We start from the raw sequence: 20,951 nt of genomic DNA, 5'->3' as shown, positions 1-20,951 counted from the left end.
TCCACTTTGCCTCAGAGCATTTAAAATGAGCTTTGGTCCAGAGAAGACGGTGCTGGTTCTGGATCCTGTTCACATCTGGCTTCTTCTCTGCATGATGGGGCTTTAACCTGCATTTATTGGTTTCAGGGTGAACTGTGTTCACAGACAGTGGTTTCTGGAAGGCTTCCTGAGTCCATGCAGTGGTTTCCAGTAGAGAATCATGTTTGCTTTTAATGCAGAAGATCACCAGCATCCAGCTTTGTTCCATGAACACAGAGATTCCTCCTGATTCTCTGAATCTTCTGATGATATTCTACAGTGTAGATGGTGGGTCTTCAAAGTCTGAGGAACATTTTTCTGAAATTGTTCCACAGTTTTAGATCCAGTTTGTCTCAGATTGGTGAGCCACTGTCCATCTTTCCATCTGAGATACTCTGCCTCTCTGAAATGCTCCTTTTATACCCAGTCATGTTACTGACCTGTTGCCAGTTAACCCCTTATCAAGCGGGGTCATTTTGGCAAAACGCCTGTAATATGACCTCTCCAAATTAGAATTCCTGCTGTTATTGAACCCTCTGGATTGTAAGTACAGGTTTGGGCTCTTTGTAAATGTAACACTCTCTAGTTTCACCCACAGCAATCAGAATCACTGTAAGTATTACTGATAAAAAGTTAAACACTTTAGAACACACAGAAAAAAAATATTTTTTTTGTCCTCGCCTAACCTGTACGGACAGAATGAGACCAATCTTGATGGGCAATATTGATGTTTGACCTATAGAGAGCCCTCAAAGGTAAGGAAAGTCAACATTTAAACTTCCTGCTTTTCTGTAAAAAAGGCTTTAGTGTTAGTGCTGTGGTTGTTGTGTGTCAAAATGGTTTATATCGTCGGAAAGACGAGACTTTGAGCTTTAATTTGATGTGTATATTGTGGGCATTCGTGACCGGTATGTCTGCATTCGTAAGGGATTAACCTGGTTAGTTGTCAAATGCTCCTCCAGGTGTTTTTGGTTTGTACCAGTTACTTTTCTAGCCTTTTGTTGCTCCTGTTGCTCCTGTTCCTGTTGCTCATGTTGTTGATCTTCATAAAATATGAGTTGATGAGATGTGGAAATCGAGATCGAGCTTTAACCTGCATTTGTGTTTGTGTTCTCAGCCAAGCTGTACATCCGGCCGTACATTCGTCCAGTGATGCAGGAGCTGCTTTATGTGGTCAAAGAGACAGAAAACGATGACCTTACAAACGTCATCCAGAAAATGATCTGCGAGTACAACCAGGAGATGGCCGCCATCGCTGTGGACATGACACACAACTTGGTAGGAAAACCACACACACTTTTCTTCTAGTTTTATTTTATGTTAAGTCAACATGTAGATGTGTTGACCGTCATGGTCAGGCTGAAGGTTCTGGTTAAAGTCCAGGAGATGGATTTCTAACAAAAAATGTTTAACAGGCAGAGATCTTCACCAGGGTCCTTCAGAGTGAGGAGTACGAGGAGAACGAAGATAAGACTGTCATGGCTCTTGGCATCCTCAGCACCATAGACACCATCCTCACTGTCATGGAGGACCATAAGGAGGTATCTGACCTTCAGGTGGTAGCTCTGTCAGGGAGATATTATCCTGCTGACATGTTCTTTCATATTCTCAGATCACTCAGCAGCTGGAGGGGATCTGTTTGCAGGTGATCGGCCTGGTCTTACAGAAGCCCATCATAGGTATGGCAGGTGTGTGTTTGTGGGGACATACTGTGTTTTACACCCATTCACAGCACAAAGATCTGGCTGCTTCAACTGCTCTCGTTTGTCTAAACAAACCACGATTTATTCACACTTCCTGAACAATAAAACACCACACACTCTGGTTAGAGCACACACGCTTTGGTTAGAGCTTACACACTGGTTAGAGCACACATACACTGGTTAGAGCACACACACTGGTTAGAGCACACACGCTCTGGTTAGAGCACACACACTCTGGTTAGAACACACACACTCTGGTTAGAGCTTACACACTGGTTAGAGCACACACACTCTGGTTAGAGCACACACATTCTGGTTAGAGCTTACACACTGGTTAGAGCACACACACACTCTTGTTAGAGCTTACACACTGGTTAGAGAACACACGCCCTGGTTAGAGCACACACACTCTGGTTAGCACTCACACACTCTGGTTAGAACACACACACTCTGGTTAGAGCATACACACTCTGGTTAGAGCTCACACACTCTGGTTAGAGCACACACATTCTGGTTAGAGCACACACACTGGTTAGAGCACAGGCACTGTGGTTAGAGCACACACTCTGGTTAGAGCACACACACTCTGGTTAGAGCACACACAATCTGGTTAGAGCATCATCATCTATAACATCTTTATAATAATACTAGTAGCAATCGAAGCAAAGATGCTTATATTTCACCACCTCAGTGACGGAAGTCAGCCTTTAATATTGGGAGTAGGTGATTGGGACAGTCTATGTAAAAGCTGTGCGTTAATACTTGTTTTCAGAAAACACTGTAAACAATGAAAGAATTGTGTCCACTTTATAGCAAAAATCAGGGTTTATTAACATATATATGTTGAAGACATGCAGATTATTACGAATTAGATTATGAAAATATGAAAAAACATCAAATCAGAAATTCTGTAATCGGGATGTAGTTTGAAAATTTTAATTAAACTGATGAAATGAATAAATGGGAACTGAGAGAAGGATGGGTAAATACACTGAAGGTAATTTGGAGAATGGAGAATGGATTATGTTAAATTAGGCTTAAACCTGGTACACACAAGGTTTTTTGATTTGATTGTAAATGGTAGATGGTCTGTACTTATATAGCGTTTTTACCCAAAGCGCTTTACATGTACCTCACATTCATCCATTTACACACACATTCACACACTGATGGCAGGAGCTGCTATTCAAGAGCTCAACCACGACCCATCAGGAGCAATTAGGGGTTCGTTGTCTTGCTCAGGGACACCTTGACATGAGCGGCAACCCTCGGGCTACAGGACGACCACTCTATCCACTGAGCCATTCTGCGTGATGAGACGTTTTATTTGTTCAAGACCCCATACATGAAGATAAAAATTAGGCATTTAACAGTGTTGATCATACTGTGTGGTGGTTCCGATAATCTCAGCACAGAAAAACACACACATAACGACGCTCTCCCGCAACCGATCTACAATCTAGTCCTCCGAGCCAGTAACCTCGCGTGACTAAACTTGATTTGACAAAAAGCGAAGAAGATAAACCATAGCAACAACCGGAAAAATTAAGAAGAACCATGGCAACAACCCAGCATGGAAGAGGATATTATAGATGAGGGAATGATGGTAGTCTTGGGATTAATGTTAACAGAAAAATCCATCCATTCATCCATCCATTTTCTGCCGCTTATCTGGAGTCGGGTTGCGGGGGCAGCTGCCTAAGCAGGGAAACCCAGACTTCCCTCTCCCCGACCACATTCACCAGCTCATCTGAAGGGATCCCAAGGCGTTCCCAGGTCAGCCGAAAGATGTAGTCCGTCCAGCGTGTCCTGGGTCTTCCCCGGGGCCTCTTTCCGGTGGGACGTGCCTGGAACACCTCACCATGGAGGCGTCCAGAAGGCATCCTAACCAGATGCCCGAGCCACCTCATCTGGCTCCTCTCAATGCGGAGGAGCAGCGACTCTACTCTGAGCCCCTCCCAGATCACTGAGCTTCTCACCCTATCTCTAAGGGAGAGCCCAGCCACCCTGCGGAGAAAACTCATTTCAGCCGCTTGTATTCTCGATCTTGTTCTTTCGGTCACTACCCACAGCTCGTGACCATAGGTTAGGGTAGGAACGTAGATCGACCTATAAATCGAGAGCTTTGCCTTTTGGCTCAGCTCCTTCTTCACCATGACAGACCGATGCAGAGTCCGCATCACTGCAGACGCCACACAGATCAGCCTGTCGATCTCCGCTTCATCCTTCTCTCACTCATGAACAAGACCGTCCCGAGTCGAGTTCAGCAGCCCCCCATCCCCACTGGACACAGTGTTGATTGGAGCACTGCTTTCCCCTCCTGAGCCGCCGGATGGTGGACCAGAATCTCCTCGAAGCCGTCCGGAAGTCATTCTCCATGGCCTCTCCAAACTCCTCCCATGCCTGAGTTTTTGCCTTAGCGACTGCCGAAGCTGCACTCCGCTTAGCCCACCGATATCATCAGCTGCCTCTGGAGTCCCACAGGCCAAAAAAGGCCCGATAGGACTCCTTCTTCAGCTTGACGGCATCCCTTACTGCCGGTGTCCACCAACAAGTTCGGGGGTTACCGCCACGACAGGCACCGACGACCTTACGGCTACAGCTGCGACTGGCCGCCTCGACAATAGAGGCACGGAACACAGCCCACTCAGACTCAGTGTCCCCCGCCTCACCTGGGACATGGTTGAAGCTCTGCCGGAGATGGGAGTTGAAACTCTTTCTGACAGGGGACTCTGCCAGACGTTCCCAGCAGACCCTCACAACACGCTTGGGTCTGCCAGGCCTGACTGGCATCCTCCCCCACTATCTGAGTCAACTTACCACCAGGTGGTGATCAGTTCTCAGCTCCACCCCTCTCTTCACCTGAGTGTCCAGAACATGCGGCCGCAAGTCCGACGACACGACTACAAAGTCAATCATCGAACTTTGGCCTAGAGTGTCCTGGTGCCAAGTGCACATGTGGACACTCTTATGTCTGAACAAGGTGTTCGTTATGGACAGTCCATGACGAGCACAGAAGTCCAGCAACAAAACACCACTCGGATTCAGATCGGGGGGCCGTTCCTCCCAATCACGCCCCTCCAGGTCTCACTGTCATTGCCCACGTGAGCATTGAAGTCCCCCAGCAGAACGAGGAAGTCCCCGGAAGGAGTGCTTCGGGGGGCAATGAGCATGCCCGCACCTGCTTGGCGCCTCTCACCAGGAGTAACTCCAGAATGGAAGAGTGTCCAACCCCTCTCAAGGACAGTGGTTCCAGAGCCCAAGCTGTGCGTCGAGGTGAGTCCAACTATATCTAGCCGGAACCGCTCAACCTCGCGCACCAGCTCAGGCTCCTTCCCCACCAGAGAGGTGACATTCCAAGTCCCTAGATCTAGCTTTTGCAGCCGAGGATCAGACCACCAGGGTCCCCACCTCTGGCAGCCGCCCAGCTCACACTGCACCCGACCCCTATGGCCCCTCCTGCAGGGGGTGAGCCCACGGGAGGGGAGGCCCATGTCACCCTTTCGGGCTGAGCCTGACCGGGCCCCATGGGCAAAGGCCCGGTCACCAAGTGTTGCCTCCGTGCCCCATCTCCAGGCCTGGCTCCAGAGGGGGACCCCGGTGACCCACATCCTTGCTTTGTCATCATGATAGGGGTGACTTGAGCCGCACTTTGTCTGGTCCTTCTCCATGACACCTGTTTGCCATGGGTGACCCTACCACGGGCATGAGCCCCCGACAACATAGCCGCTAGCATCGTCAGGAAGCACAAACTCCTCCACCACGGTAAGGTGGCGGTTCAGGGAGGAGAGAGAAAAATCCACAACTGAAAAAAATAACAGACTGAAGACAGCGTGAACACAGACTTTTTATTCTTCCTTGCTCCCCAGTCAGCTCACTCTCTGATTGGCTACGTTGTTAATACACCTCAGACAACAGGATCATTTTATAGGAAAATCTCACAAGACTCACGATAATCAGGCGTTTGCCGCTCTTGGTCAAGAAAGAGCTAAATCAGGACAAAAACAGCCCAATAATCTTTATGTGTGTACCAAACCTTAGCTGGGAGTTTAAGACATGAACCAGTGAGCCTTGATTCCTCTGGCGATGGTATTACTCGTCTTCTGTCCGTGGGTCAGATGATGGTCGGTCCAGGCAGCTTCTTAGCGGTGGTGGTTTTCCCTGCTGGAGCTGCAGACGGATTGTAGATCAGCCACCCGGAATCAGCACGGAGTCTTTGACTGGTTGTGTCGCAAAAATACCCCTATTAACTAGTCTATTAACTTTAGCATCAACTCAATTACTTGATTTAAGAAAAAAGAAAAAGAAGATAAAATGTCGTCAACGTTTAGCTGAGGTGCTGACGTGTTGCTGACGTGTTGCTGACGTGTCGCTGACTCATTGCCGACCTGTGGGTAAATCAAAAGAAACACATAATCTGGTTACTTAAATGTTGCGTTAAAGTTGACCCACTAATTAGTAAGTAGAGAAACTGTTACCAGTGATCCTGATGGAAGGATGCTGTGATACCTGATCAATAAATGCTATTTTCAGTCTTAGATTTTAACCTCCATCCATCCTTCTGTTTCGGTTTTTATAACAGGAAACAAAGACAAACCTTTCTAGAGCAGTCTTCCAGTTTACTGATGAGACCGAGGCGTTCTCCTTGGATCTGTGGTCACACCAACACGATGGGGTTACATGACACCTTCACAGCACTGTGGTGAAAACTAGCTCACCTAGAACTGCTGTCAGCTTCCCTGCAAAGTTGATGGACCATAGAAAACCTGTCATGATGGTTTGAAAGTGTAACGTACAGACTATTTAGACAATAATCTAAATTTGTTGATGTGGAAAATTCTTCATTGTACCTCTAGAGGGAGCACAGGCGCCTCCAGTGGAATGAGAACTATGGGTTTAAACACACCACTGCTTTAATCTGGCTTGAGGGTTTCATTAAGGGTTCATTGTTTCTGCAGTAAACAAGATTATTCTTAATAAACAGCAGCTTCTACTTCTGCTTAGGAAGTTATTTTAAAAAGAAAATCATCCCAGTCAGGTCCAAACTGTCGACTTATCCACCTCCATGAATCCACTTCAGCTCCGTCTGCTAGCTGCTGACCAGCTGTGTTTCCTGTTGTTAGAGTTCTACGAGGAGATTCTGTCTCTGGCCTTCGGTCTTACCTGTCAGACCATCTCCCCCCAGATGTGGCAGCTGCTCAGTGTCCTCTACGAGGTCTTCCAACACGACTGCTTCGACTACTTCACAGGTACTTTACAGACACACTTTCCAATGGAGTGAAAAGAAGAGTTAAAATAAACCTCACACAGATCTAAAATTATGAAGCAAGGTGTGTTTATTTATGCAGCACAGAGAATACCTGCAGTCAGAGTCATCTGATGTACGCAGACATCAGTGTGAAATACACCCTCATCAGTTATCTGAGAAAATACTGAGTTTTTTTTATTTTTTTTATCTATCTTAATTGTAGTAATCTGACTAAATCAGTGTATTTCATCTTGTTTACAATGGTGTACATTATATTGTGTACAAAACAAAGTGCAGATTGGTTTAAAAAGTTTCACTGCATAATATAAAAAATGGTTACATTATTCATGTTAAAATATGTTTTTTACACAAAGTTAAATTGTTTACAGATGTTTATACTTTCGTAGTGTTATTTCCAGTTTAAAAGTAAAGTCCCCGATTTATTTAGTTAATTCATTGTTCTTGGGAGGTTTTTTTCTCCGTGTTGCGGGGAACTGGAAGCGTAGAAGAAGAGGACACCGGAAGAGGAGATAAAGAGGGTGGTTGTTTTGTGCGCGGGAGTCATGGAAAGGACGCGGAACCGCTGAAAGACGCGTAGAGACAATGAGCGTAAAAGGACTGTAAGGGTTTCACGGAATATCCCTTCTAGGCCTGAATAGCCGTCTTTCAATTCAGTGGTTTGCCGAGAAGCTCGTGAGTGAGTTGAGCAGTGTTTTCTTGGACAGAACAGTGCACGAAAGCACAACCTTTATTGGTGGATCACTGGTACCAAAATGACGCAATACTCTAAATTTCTTTTGTATTTTTATGGAACCAATCAATTTTAAGTTTTTAATGGCTTTTTAGGATTTGTTGAGTATTTTACCTGTGACTGTACTAAAAGAAATTCCACTTGAAGACCTAAGAGTGATTCTTTATGCAATATTTCACAAATGCAAAAGTGTGTGAAAGCTTTTTTCCACCACTGCATTTCTATGTGCTGTGCAGGGCCTGTGAGTTTATATCTTTATAGATCCTAAGCAAGACCTATGAATTAATATGTTCTTATGTCTGGAGCAGGACCTGTGAGTTCTGTGTGTCAGGCTAAAAAAGCACCAAAACCTCTCGTCAAACCGCTTCATGTTGTGAAAGAACCATAACTCCTGCAGGTTTTGCCGTGTAATAACCACAAGGCGTTGCTGGATAGATGAGTGTTTAAGTGGTTTCCCCGTCTTAGTAATTCGTAAAAATCACGAGTTAAAAAGACCAAACTTTCTGTTGTTTGGAACAAATTATAATCAAAGTTAACATAGTCTCCTGTGGGGCAGTTGGTGGGTTCTCATCGGTTCCAGAGGCTACAGAGAAAATGTAGGTCAGACAGCCTATGAAGTCACTTTTAGTGAGAGATGTGCCATTATGCTACTCTTTGATGTTAAAATAATGCTTTTACTCAAAAAGTTGTGGAAACTGCGGTAGGTAAAAATATTTTTCTGATCCCACTTCTCCCATTCTGTCAGTTGAGCCCTCCACACTGGTTCTGATAGTTCTCCATAGCATCCCATTATAAACTCTGAATTTCACTCAATCTGAAGTCGATCTTTGTGAATTCTTCAGAAAGCATTGAAGATATGAGACCGAGATTTCTGGATTGATCCGTTGGTTTTAACATTGCTAACTGAAGCTGGACACCAATCTTTAAACATTCATCTTTCAAAATCAATAATTTCAGATTTATATTTATTTATGTAAAGAACCTTCTGGATCATCCATATATTGATTTGACAGACATGAACTGAAGCTTTGTCTGGGACCAGACTCCTCTGGTACGAGAGTAATATAGAGATGAGTGTCATCAGCATAATTATGATCAGATATTTGGATTGATTCCATGATCCGAGCTGGTGGGAGCATATAAATGCTGAACAATAGGGGGCCCAGCATGGAGCCTTGGGGAACTCCATGTCATTTTTGGATAAATCTCTTAATAACTTGAAGAATGGAGGTTTGAGATGGACCTGTAAATGTGGTGCCTAAATGCCTCTTTTTTTACTTTTTTTTTTTTTTTTAACCAGTGATGTGATCACTGCAGATTTCAGGGTTCCTGGAAAGACATGTTGACTGTATGCAGAAGGCCAGATGCCATTCAGCTGAAAAAACTACTAACAGACAACAGAAATTTAGTTAGTTCATCATAATTACGTACAATAAAGAATCTTCACCAAATACCTTCTATGTTTCCACACGTCTAAACTCTGTTTTATGGTCCATTTTTATTATTAACCTCTGAACACCTAGATTTATTTTACAATTACATGAAAACAAAATAAATACAGGAAAAAAACAGAAAAAGTAAGAAAAAGAAAAACACTAATTAAATAAAATGTCAAATAAATGAATAGCTGAATAATAAATAAATTATATAAACTAAATAAATAACGGTAAATAAAACAAACATAAAATAAAAAGAAATAAAATAACAGACGTCAAACGGTTGAACATGTACAGTCGGTGAGGTTGATGACTGGCTGTGTGTATGTTGCAGATCTGATGCCTTTGCTGCACAACTACGTTACCGTGGATACAGACATGTTCCTGTCCAACCCGAAACACCTGGAGGTCATCTACAGCATGTGCAAGAAGGTTGGGTGCAGTTAGAAAGTTTTCCCAGCATGCCTCTGCAGGCTGAAGGTAAAGCTGTGGACTTTACTTGTTGCAGGTGCTGACAGTCGATGCAGGTGAGGACGCCGAGTGTCATGCTGCCAAACTCCTAGAAGTCATCATCCTTCAGTGCAGAGGCAGAGGCATTGACCAGGTCAGATCATCTGTTTTCTCAGTGAACTTTGATAACCAAACGTCCTCTGATGTCCCCATGAGGCTTCATGTTGCAGAATAATTCATTTCATTTAAAGTTTATTAAGTAAATGTTTAGATTTAAAGATTCAAGGGAAGAAGAGCGTGTGAAGCCAGGGAAGATTTGGGCTGAGGGGATTTCTGAAGTTAAAGTGGGACTTATCCTGAAAGAAATAGAAGTAAGAAAGGAATGTATTTCCCAGTGGAATACCATAAGGCAGTGGTTCCCAAACTTTTTTTGCTGGGCCCCCCTTTGGTTTATAAGAAAATTTTCATGCCCCCCCCCGGCATACTCACACACACACATACACATACACCCTCCAAACAAACACTCACATATTTAATTTTCAAACTCCATTGCAGTTTATTTCACACTTCAACCTTTTTTGAACAAAGAAAGGAGTGCGTTAAATGACAGGTTGCAATAATAAACCAAAATACAACAAAACAACAAACCACCTTTAAAGTGTAATGGTTTAAAGTCTAAAAGTTTTTTTTTCTTACCTGTAACAGTATTGTTTGCTGTCAGTGTAATTTCAAGCACCATAACAGTGCAGTTATGTTCAGTGTAACTGGTTTCTGTTATTTTTTTAATATTCAACATTCTTATCAATACATTTGTCAAAAATGCCTCTCTTTGCTAAATGGGTATCAAGATATGAAACCTCCTTGACAAATAAAAAATAAAAATAGATTTGTTGTGCAAAAATGACAACTTCAATCCTCCCATTATCTCAGTGACTGGTGTGAGCCAGCTTGTTGCTGCAGATCTTCTCAAATCTGGGTTGCAGTTGTGAGATGGCCACTCTGAGCTCATTTTCAATGTCCAGCTTTGATCTGTATTTTGTCTTGATTGAGGCCACAGCAGAAAAGCCTATCTCACATAGGTAGAATGTGGCAAAAGGCGGAAGTATGGCCAGGGCTCTCCTACCCACCAGTGGGTAATCTTTCTCCACTCCAATCCAAAATGCAGACAGTGTCTTCGACCTAAACTGCAGCCTCATTTTTGAATCAGAGGTGACATCAATGAACTGTTCCTCCTCTGATGTGCTGAAGTCGGTAGGTGGTGGTGCACTGAAGGGGTCACGGATCCAGTCATATTCTTTGGAATCCTGCACCAAAAAATATTTCTGGATATGTTTCTGAAGGGCAGAGATGTGTGTTTTCATGCATAAAATCACTGTATTCTGCAGCTTGTTGTCTTCAATGAACGACTTCAGGTTCTTAAATGAGTCCACGTTTCCATCTTTTGCTCGCTGCTGCCACATCTCAAGTTTTCTGATGAATGATGTAACTTTATCTGCCAGATGTGGAAGGTGTGTGTTTGTGCCCTGCATCTGCAAATTTAATTCATTTAGTTTCAGAAACATGTCACTGAGGTATGCAAGTTTCATGAGAAACTTATTACAGTAAAACTTGCGGGCAAGATCACTTCCCTCTTCATTCAAAAAGATGCGGATCTCATCTCGCAGTTCAAAGACCCTGGAGAGCACCTTCCCATGTGACAGCCATCGGGACTCGCTGTGAAACAGAACAGGGGTGTGGTCAGAGTCTATGTCCTCGCACAGTGCTGAAAAAATCTGGGCTTTGACAGGTCGTGTTTTTATGTAGTTGACTGTGGCAATGACATCAGTCATTACATCATTCAGCTCAGGACTCAGCTGTTTAGATGCCAGTGCTTCGCGGTGTATCATGCAGTGCGTCCACTGCACATTGGGGGAGACGAGCTTGATAAGCGCTTGCAGCCCTCCTCGTTTCCCAGCCATTGCTTGCGCCCCGTCTGTGCAGATCCCCACACAGTCCTCCCATTTCAGACTGGCATCTTTCAAATAAGAGTCAATGTCAGTGGCTCTGCCAGGAATTTGTTTACAGAAAAGCAATTCCTCCCTCATCTCATCTCCATCTATGAATCTAACATAAGTTATCAGTAAGCAATCCTTGTTACTGTCGGTAGCTTCATCCATCTGCAGAGAAAAGCGACTGTCACGCACTTTATCATTAAGCTGCTGCTCTATGTCTTTTGACATGTCATAAATGCGCCTGCCGATTGTATTATTGAACAGAGGAATTGCTTGTGGTTTGCTGGCTGCTGTGTCATCAATCATGGTCGAAACCATGTCCATAGCACAAGGAAGTATTAATTCCTCCGCAATAATGTGTGGTTTTTTACACTGTGCCACTCGATAGGCAACTTTGTAGGAGGCGAGTTGAGCATTTGCTGGCACGGATGCAGCTTTAGTAAAGAGACACTGTTGAGCATGGCAGTTTATGAGTTTTTGTCTAAAAAAGTCAACTTACTTTTCTTTGTGCTCTGGATGTTATGTCTCCAAGTGGCGTCTTAGCTTGTTAGGCTTCAAACTGTCACAAGCTAGCACTTTAAGACAGACAACACACTTCGGTCTCTCCTCATTACCAACCGTTGTGCAGGTGAAGCCAAAGGCAAGATATGCTTCGTCATATTTTCTAGTCTTTGGCTTGGAAGTAGGTTGATTTGAAAGCATATTTGGCGATGCTTCATCTTCTGTTTTGCGTTTACGCGGGAGCCCCTTCAAAAACCTGTCCATTATGCTAGCACTACCAGAGCATTCAATTTTTCATTCATTCATACCGCGCCCCCCCTTCAATGGCTCTGTGCCCCCCCCTAGGGGGGGCGCCCCCCACTTTGGGAACCACTGCCATAAGGGAAGATATTGATCAAATTTACAAAAAAAATTGAAGAAGCTAAAGATCAAACTGTGTCAGCTGAAACCCAGGTGGTCAAACTCCAGAAGCAAATGGGAACCAAAGTATCGGACTTGGAGAGTCAAACTTGACGTGACAATGTTAGGATTTTTGGGGTAAAAGAAGGAGCCGAAGAAAACAGCAAATCGATAGCATCTTTTTTGGAAGAGCTGATGATGGAGGACTTGGAGCTCCCAGTCTCTACAGTGTTAAATATTGAGAGAGAGCATTGTGCTTCTGCTGCCAGGCCCCAGGGTTCTGCCCCTCCAGAAAAAGGAAGCTGTATGAACACATTTCTGAATAATTAATTACTGAACCTCAGGTGTTTTAGGAGGAGACCTTAATGTCTGACTCCATCCAAAAATGGATTCATCAAAACCCTGTTATATGAGAGAAGATAAATTAATCAAAAATATGAAGGTACTGATGGAGAATCAGGGCATGTTTGATGTGTAGAGAGAGCTGAACCCTACAATATGTCTCTGTGTGTGTGTGTATATATTTGTTTTATTTTTGTATTGGTTTCGTTTAATTTTTTCGCATAAGTATGTCACTTGGACTGATTTTTTATGAACAGCTGGTATATAAAAAAAGGTGGAATCACGCAGTTAGAAATAATGAGACTGAAGCTGTTGTATAAATCGGTAATGTGATTCTTAATAAAGAAATTTAAATGAGAAAAAAGAAAGATTTTGAATTTATGTTCCTTCTTGAGTGAAAACCTTCCTCCCGATTCCTGAATACATTTTTAATATTTTCCAGTAATTCTTTTTTTTTGCCTCATACATGATAATTGCCATTTGGTACAATACAATGTCAGTGAATTTCCAGACTGTGTAGAAAGGTGATCTGGGTGTTCCAGGTAGCTGATGTTGTCCTTATTTCTGCAGGAAATGTGACTGTAATGAGAAGAATGAATGAGGGATGGAGAGATAGACAGAGTCATTGTGTGTGTTCTGCTTGCAGTGCATCCCTCTGTTTGTGGAGGCAGTTCTGGAGCGTTTGATGCGGGGCGTGAAGTCCAGCGAGCTCAGAACCATGTGTCTGCAGGTGGCCATCGCTGCTCTGTACTACAACCCAGCCCTGCTCATCCACACCATGGACAACATGCACTTCCCTCACAACCCACAGCCCATCACCGCCCACTTCATTAACCAGTGGATGAATGACACAGAGTTCTTCCTGGGGTAAGCAGGACAGTGCTATCAGCCACAGCACACAGGTTTCCTGGAAACACAGTGGTACAGGGAAGATTTTGAGATCTCCATCTCAGACTCTCCAGGTCTCAGTTAGCAGGTTAAATGTTACAGATTATGACAGTCCACCCAGACAGAGTTAGAAAAAGGCTGAACCACTATGGCTTGTTGGGAAGGTTGCAGGAGAAAAAAAGAACATAGAAGCACAGCTTAGGTTGGCAAAGCTGCATCTGAACAAACCACAAGACTTCTGGAACATTGGATCTTTTTTCCTGTTAAAATAATAAATTTGTTCCTTATTTGACTCCTGGATCAGAAACAGGAGTCCAGATTTGTGCTGACTCTTTTCAGCTTTCTGTAAATAAAAATGTATTCCCCGTCTTCCTCAGACTGCATGACCGTAAGATGTGCATCATTGGTCTGAGCGTGCTGATGGAGCTGCCCAGCCGACCTGCAGCGTTGGACAGGGTGGCCGGCCAGGTCGTCCCTTCCATCCTCCTCCTCTTCCTGGGTCTTAAGCACCTGTACGCTTCTCGTCTCATCAACAAACCAGACCTGCTGGCCCGGGCAGGAGCTCAGGATGAAGACCAGAACGGTGAGAAAAGAAAAGAGCGCAGGATAGAATAGAATAGAATAGAATAGAATCTTCATTGTTGTCAACTTACCCTTATGATGAATAAAAACAATGGATCCAGGTTTCCCTTGCCCGTACGTGGGTCACCGGGACCTCCCTCTGGAGCCAGGCCTGGAGCTAGGGCCTTTGCCCATGGGGCCTTGTTGGGCTTAGCCTGAAAGGGTGACATGGACCCGCCTCCCGTGGGCTCACCACCTGCAGGAGGGGCCATAGGGGTTTGGTGCAGTGTGAGCTTGGGACCCTGGCGGTCTGATCCTTCAGTTGTAGAAGCTAGCTCTAGGGACGTGGAACGTCACTTCCCTGGTGGGGAAGAAGCCTGAGCTGGTGTGCGAGGTTGAGTGGTTCTGGCTAGATCTAGTTGGATTCACCTCAACGCATGGCTTGGGCTCTGGAACCACTGTCCACACAGCATCTACCAGGAGGTTTTAGAGCACTTCATGCTTCCTGCAGCAGAAAAGTTTTTTGGAGATGTGGACTTTATTCTCCAACAGGACTTGACACACTGCCACAAGAACCAGAATCTGGTTCAATGTCCAAGGATTACTGGGCTGGACTGGCCAGCAGACTCTCCAGACCTGAACCCCGAAGAAAATCTATGGAGCATTGACAAGAGGAAGATGACACACATGAGACCGAGCAATGCAGAAGAGTTGAAGGCTGGTATTAAAGCATCCTGGTCTACCATTCCACCCCAGCAGGACCACAGACTGATAAGATCCATGCCACTGAGACAGGAACACATGCAAGAGGGGCTCAAACCAAGAACTGAGTTCATATGCAGGACTAATAATTTATTTTACTATTTACTTGCTATCCTCACTAAACCAACTCCAGCTCAGCTGCTTTGTGGCGCCACCGTGCATCAGAAACGTCGTATTTGGCTTTATTCCAGCCATAGAGGAGCTTTTTTTTCTTCTTTTCACACACACATAGAACTTTCTGCTCACTGGTTGATCTTTGGCTGCTCCTGATTGGACGTTACCATCAATCTAAGCTCTCTGATTGGTGGAAAGTCTGACAAGAAGTGGCTTCATCATCATGTCCAGGTCTAAATAGAGGTCTCTTAGCAACATAGTAGTGATAGTGATCTTTTTATGAAGGAATGTGATAAACAATGCTGTTATCATGGATTATTGTGGATTTACCAGATAGAGTCTCTGAATAAACACATTTTTATTAGAATTTCTCCAGTTTGTTCTGTGATGAAGATGATTATTTTTCTGTGTGATCAGAGGAAATTCCCAGTGATGAAGACGAGGTGAATGAGAACCAAAGCACCATCCATCAGCAAACCAACATGACGGCAGGGCAGGGAGGTGAGGATGAAGACGAAGATGAGGATGACGACTGGGATGAAGATGGTTTTGAGGGAACGCCCCTGGAAGAGTACAGCACACCTCTGGACTACGACAACGGGGAGGATGAGTATCAGTTCTTCACCTCGGCTCTACTCAGTGAGTCATGGTTCAGAGTTTAAACTTGTAAACAACTCAGATTTCTGACAGATGATTGGCTGGTCAGAAGATGCAACGAGCCAGTCGTCTGTTTAATGTCACGATTACTTTCAGATGAAATTTGTGAAACATAAAACTGACAGTAAATGCGGGACTTAGTGACAGGTTACTGACGTTTGCACATGTGCAGTAGAGGATTTCACAGTTTCTATGATGAACAGAGTGTCTACTACTGTTGAGCTTAAAGTAAGTTAGATACATAATGGATGGGGAACGCAGGTGTTTCCAGAGTAACTGGTTGGTTTTCCCTGTATAGGCACCCCGGTATACAGTAGTAAAGCCTGATTTATTTTACATTAATGATGGAGAGGAAAGGTGGAATCAGATGGAAGAAAAACGGCAGCAGAACTCAGGACTATGTTAGAACATTTCCACATGAACAATGTGAAGGAACTCAAGGGACTGAACAGCTGTGTAGCCAAAAGAAAACCACTAATCAGAGATGAAGGAGATCCAATGACTTAACTTTATTTTGTGGATGGGCTGTGTAGTTAAAATATGAGAAAATAAAAATAGCACAGAATGCAGATTTTAGACATTTATAGTAGAAAGACGGATGGAATACTATAACAATGTACAAAAAGGTAGCTCGGTATCAATATATTCAATTATGACCAAACCACACATTTTAACTAGAAGCCCAACAACCACTTTATAACTCGTATTAAAGCAACGCTATGTAACTGAACGACTTTAAAATTGTGTTTCTGACTGGTAATAACTAGACATTTATTATGTAGATTCCTGAGACTGAGAAACCACACTGCACTACTCTGCTGTCCAGCCCAGAGCATCACGTTACTGCAGCATTCCACTTTATAGCACTGCGTCACACACTAGAAACTGGATATCAGTACGCTTCCCACCATGGCTGATTCATCAAAGAAAGCCAAGAGGACATTATGAGAGGAAGAGAAGAAAAAATAAAGACAAAAGGGAGAACTGGCTGGAGAGATCACAGAGAAGAGACTGGACGAAGACGATGCCGACTTAGCCGTCGTTAGGGGAAACTTGTGAAAAGTAATTTCTTGTGATTGTTTGAACATGTTGGTACCAGATGTTCTGTGGGCAGAACATGACCAACAAGTCTCTATCTACCTACCTCCACCACTGGAAAGCTAAGATTCTTGAGCTGTGAATTATGTAAACCATTCCAGGCTCCAATCACAGCTTCAGTAGAGACTTATTTCTGACCAGTTTATCTCTGAAGCCACACTGTACTCCAGTAGCATCCTGTTACATCAGCAAGAGTCCAGTAAAATAGTTGTTCCACAACACGTCTTTATCCAGAAAAATCTGTTTTAGACAACGATTGTAGGATTTTACACGAGTTTGACTGTATAGCCCAAACTGCACAAGATCCAGATTCTTCTCCTCCGTTCAGTCCGTTAAAAATCCACAACTTGCCAGGACCAGTATGTCTGCAGTATGAGCTAGAGACCACTGCAGCAACTACGTATACATGTTTATCCTGGAGCTCAACACGATTAAATGCAGATGATGTTAAAGTTGCGGTTATTCCTAGATGGAAGCTGCAAACAGTGATGGCAGATGTTTTCTGTGTAACAGGGATTCAGAGCACTGATGCTGCATGGTACCAGTGTCTGACCGCTCCACTCAGCGACGACCAGAAGAAACAGCTGCAGGAGGTCTACAGCATCTCCCAGCAGAGGCGGAGCACCGCCGCCAAGGGCCACTGGTAAGAAGGGGGGTGGTCAGTAGCCATGGTTACAGTGCTGATCAGACCTGTGCTGCTTACATGGACCCTGTAAAGGTTTACTTCCAGTGTCCTGCAGCTTTTAGATGATTCAGATTAATGGCTCATTGTGCAGAAGTTTGGAGAGAAGATAACCTTTTCCATCTTAAGATAAACCACTGTGAAGTCTATAGATGATCAGTGATGATGTATTAAAGATGATCTACATGGTGTAATGGATTTCTCTCCAGTATTTGACAATCCCAGAAGACATGGTAGTGGTCTGCAGTTCTTCCAGCATTGGGAGTTCCAGTTCTGGTGGTGTGTTTTCAGAAAAGGTGTAATTTAGGATCCATCTAAATTCTCTTCACGTGTGAGATGTTGTATATTTCAGACGTCCTGCCATTCATCATGTGAAACTGAGAAGTTTCCTACTTTCTCCCACATGATGGATGTTTAAACACTGAGTAATGAGTCAGTTAATCTGTGAAAATCCTCCTTTTCCAGTGGAAATAAAAAAAAATCCAGTATTCCACATGATGATCAGAGGAAGTTTTCCAGATCTAGAAGTTATTTTAAATGTCCACTACCGTTCAAAAGTTTGGGGTCACTTTGCCATCGGATTCAACAGGGAAGTGACCCCAAACTTTTGAACGGTAGTGTACATTTCTACATGTGTGTAGTAATTCTGACCACCTGAATTGGATCACCTGATCATACAAGCTGAAGTCAGAAAGATGAAAAAGATGGAACAAGTTCTCCTCCTGCCCTTTAGATGTTTTACATTTAAACAGGAAACAGGAAACAGGAAACGTGAAACGTGATGAGGAACACACACACACACGCATATAAACACACACACCGTGAACTCTTCTTGTGGTTTCAGAGGAAACTGGGTGGACTGGACAACCACTTGAGAGGAGCGACCTGACCTGAACTGGATCTCAGCCCAGATCAGACCACAACAGGTTTAAAGGATCTCACCAATTCCGGGTCCCAGGGTACCATCAGGACCGGCTGCAGTGCCTGAAACTGGACCAGACGCTCAGCCATCGAGGACCTGCTGCACTTTACCAGATCCCTGTTGTCAATTTCATTTTCCCAGAACCAGGCCGCTGGCAGTGTGTGCGTGATTGGGGTGTTTGTGCGCGTGTGTTTGTGTGTGTAAGAGAGCAAGCACTGGTCTTTGTAGCTCTGTAGTCCAAAACTCATCATCTCGTCAAACTTGGGCCCCTCAGACCGAGTCAGGCTCGATGTGTACAGACTGAGGGCTGGAGGCCTCCAGCTAATGGTGGGAAACAGGAAGCAGTTTTATGTGTTTTTGTTTTTGTAACTTTTTTCAGAACTAACTTAAGAAAATCATAAACGTCCATGTAACAGTTCCTGAGTCTGTAGTGTGTTTCTGTTTCTGATGATCTGCATCCGTCCCAGCCAGACACAACCCGGTTTAGACTGTTCTTCTGTGGAAAATAATGGAAACAAATTATTTATTTATGCAATTCTTTTCTGCCAGAGTAATGTTCCCCTAACTTCTGTGACTAGGAAAATGAAACCAGAAACTAGTTTTGGCCATTAGAACCAGGGGCGGAGCTAGAGGGGTGTCCATAGTGGCTCTGGTCCCGTCTGAAGTCTGATTGGACAATCAAGGTGCCTCCTCGGGTGATTGACAGGTCACTGGAGAAGGACAGAAACATCTCTCCAGACCTGCATGGATCACCAGTATCACTACTCCATATTAAAGTTTCCTAGTTACTCATCCTTTAACCAAATGGGGGCCCAAGTCCAGTCCTGGAGATCTGCTATCCTGCAACTTTTAGATGAATCCTCCTTCTCCAACACACCTGAATGAATTCACGTGTCATCCAGCTCTGCAGAGGCTGGTAACCAGACATGCATCTGATTCAGGTTGGAGAAGTGGAAGCATCTGAAAGTTCTGTTAGTAATAAATTCTGCTTTCTTCTTCTGGTCGGCCTTCATGCTGCTATATCTATTCATACATTCATTTTACATCATTTTAGCCTCAGAATCTGACAGCTGAGCAACATCATGATGCTGACTGGTTTATACTGGGATTAAAGCTCCAGCTGTTACAGACTGGTTTATACTGGGATTAAAGCTCCAGCTGTTACAGACTGGTTTATACTGGGATTAAAGCTCCAGCTGTTACAGACTGGTTTATACTGGGATTAAAGCTCCAGCTGTTACAGACTGGTTTATACTGGGATTAAAGCTCCAGCTGTTACAGACTGGTTTATACTGGGATTAAAGCTCCAGCTGTTACAGACTGGTTTATACTGGGATTAAAGCTCCAGCTGCTACAGACTGGTTTATACTGGGATTAAAGCTCCAGCTGTTACAGACTGGTTTATACTGGGATTAAAGCTCCAGCTGTTACAGACTGGTTTATACTGGGATTAAAGCTCCAGTTGTTACAGACTGGTTTATACTGGGATTAAAGTTTCAGCTATTACAGACTGGTTTATACTAGGATTAAAAGCTCCTGCTGCTACAGACTGGTTTATACTGGGATTAAAACTCCAGCTGTTACAGACTGGTTTATACTGGGATTAAAGCTCCAGCTGCTACAGACTGGTTTATACTGGGATTAAAGCTCCAGCTGTTACAGACTGGTTTATACTGGGATTAAAGCTCCAGCTGTTACAGACTGGTTTATACTGGGATTAAAGCTCCAGCTGCTACAGACTGGTTTATACTGGGATTAAAGCTCCAGCTGCTACAGACTGGTTTATACTGGGATTAAAGCTCCAGCTGCTACAGACTGGTTTATACTGGGATTAAAGCTCCAGCTGTTACAGACTGGTTTATACTGGGATTAAAGCTCCAGCTGTTACAGACTGGTTTATACTGGGATTAAAGCTCCAGCTGCTACAGACTGGTTTATACTGGGATTAAAAGCTCCAGCTGCTACAGACTGGTTTATACTGGGATTAAAAGCTCCAGCTGCTACAGACTGGTTTATACTGGGATTAAAAGCTCCAGCTGCTACAGACTGGTTTATACTGGGATTAAAGCTCCAGCTGCTACAGACTGGTTTATACTGGGATTAAAAGCTCCAGCTGCTACAGACTGGCTTATACTGGGATTAAAAGCTCCTGCTGCTACAGACTGGTTTATACTGGGATTAAAAGCTCCAGCTGCTACAGACTGGTTTATACTGGGTGTGAGAAAGCCCTACAGTTCAGGGTTCAACAGCACCCTCTGCTGGCGAGAAGAAGAATGCTGTCTGGACAAGTTGGGGCATGTTCCCGATAGGAAAAAACTTGCTGTGGATCAGGTGGTTCTGATAGTTGATCCACAACTCCCACGAGCACTCTGGCCAGTGGGCAAAGTGGTCAAGATCCACCCCGGAGCAGACGGAAACATCAGAACAG

The 20,951-nt window shown here is 44.1% G+C and overlaps 1 protein-coding gene across 2 annotated transcripts in view; it reads left to right on the top strand.

Annotated features, from left to right (window-relative positions):
- ipo8 (importin 8) overlaps nt 1–18,938 on the top strand; it is a 33,261-nt gene extending 14,323 nt beyond the window's left edge. The window contains exons 15-25 of one of the 2 annotated variants that reach the window (XM_041977656.1): nt 1,136–1,296; nt 1,434–1,559; nt 1,631–1,697; nt 6,845–6,970; nt 9,491–9,588; nt 9,665–9,760; nt 13,486–13,706; nt 14,105–14,310; nt 15,582–15,803; nt 17,433–17,562; nt 18,446–18,938. In XM_041977656.1, the coding sequence (XP_041833590.1) occupies nt 1,136–1,296; nt 1,434–1,559; nt 1,631–1,697; nt 6,845–6,970; nt 9,491–9,588; nt 9,665–9,760; nt 13,486–13,706; nt 14,105–14,310; nt 15,582–15,803; nt 17,433–17,562; nt 18,446 (1,454 nt within the window). In that variant the 3' untranslated portion in view covers nt 18,447–18,938. Of the gene's footprint in view, nt 1–1,135; nt 1,297–1,433; nt 1,560–1,630; nt 1,707–6,844; nt 6,971–9,490; nt 9,589–9,664; nt 9,761–13,485; nt 13,707–14,104; nt 14,311–15,581; nt 15,804–17,432; nt 17,563–18,445 lie in introns of both variants that reach the window. The other variant, XM_041977655.1, reaches the window with a different exon arrangement.
- The last annotated feature ends 2,013 nt before the right edge of the window (nt 18,939–20,951 follow it).

The sequence above is a fragment of the Melanotaenia boesemani genome, chromosome 23 (genome assembly GCF_017639745.1).
Source record: "Melanotaenia boesemani isolate fMelBoe1 chromosome 23, fMelBoe1.pri, whole genome shotgun sequence".
NCBI classification, from domain to species: domain Eukaryota; kingdom Metazoa; phylum Chordata; class Actinopteri; order Atheriniformes; family Melanotaeniidae; genus Melanotaenia; species Melanotaenia boesemani.
The sequence above is the reverse complement of the archived record's forward strand: the minus strand, read 5'-3'. Positions and strand labels throughout refer to the sequence as shown.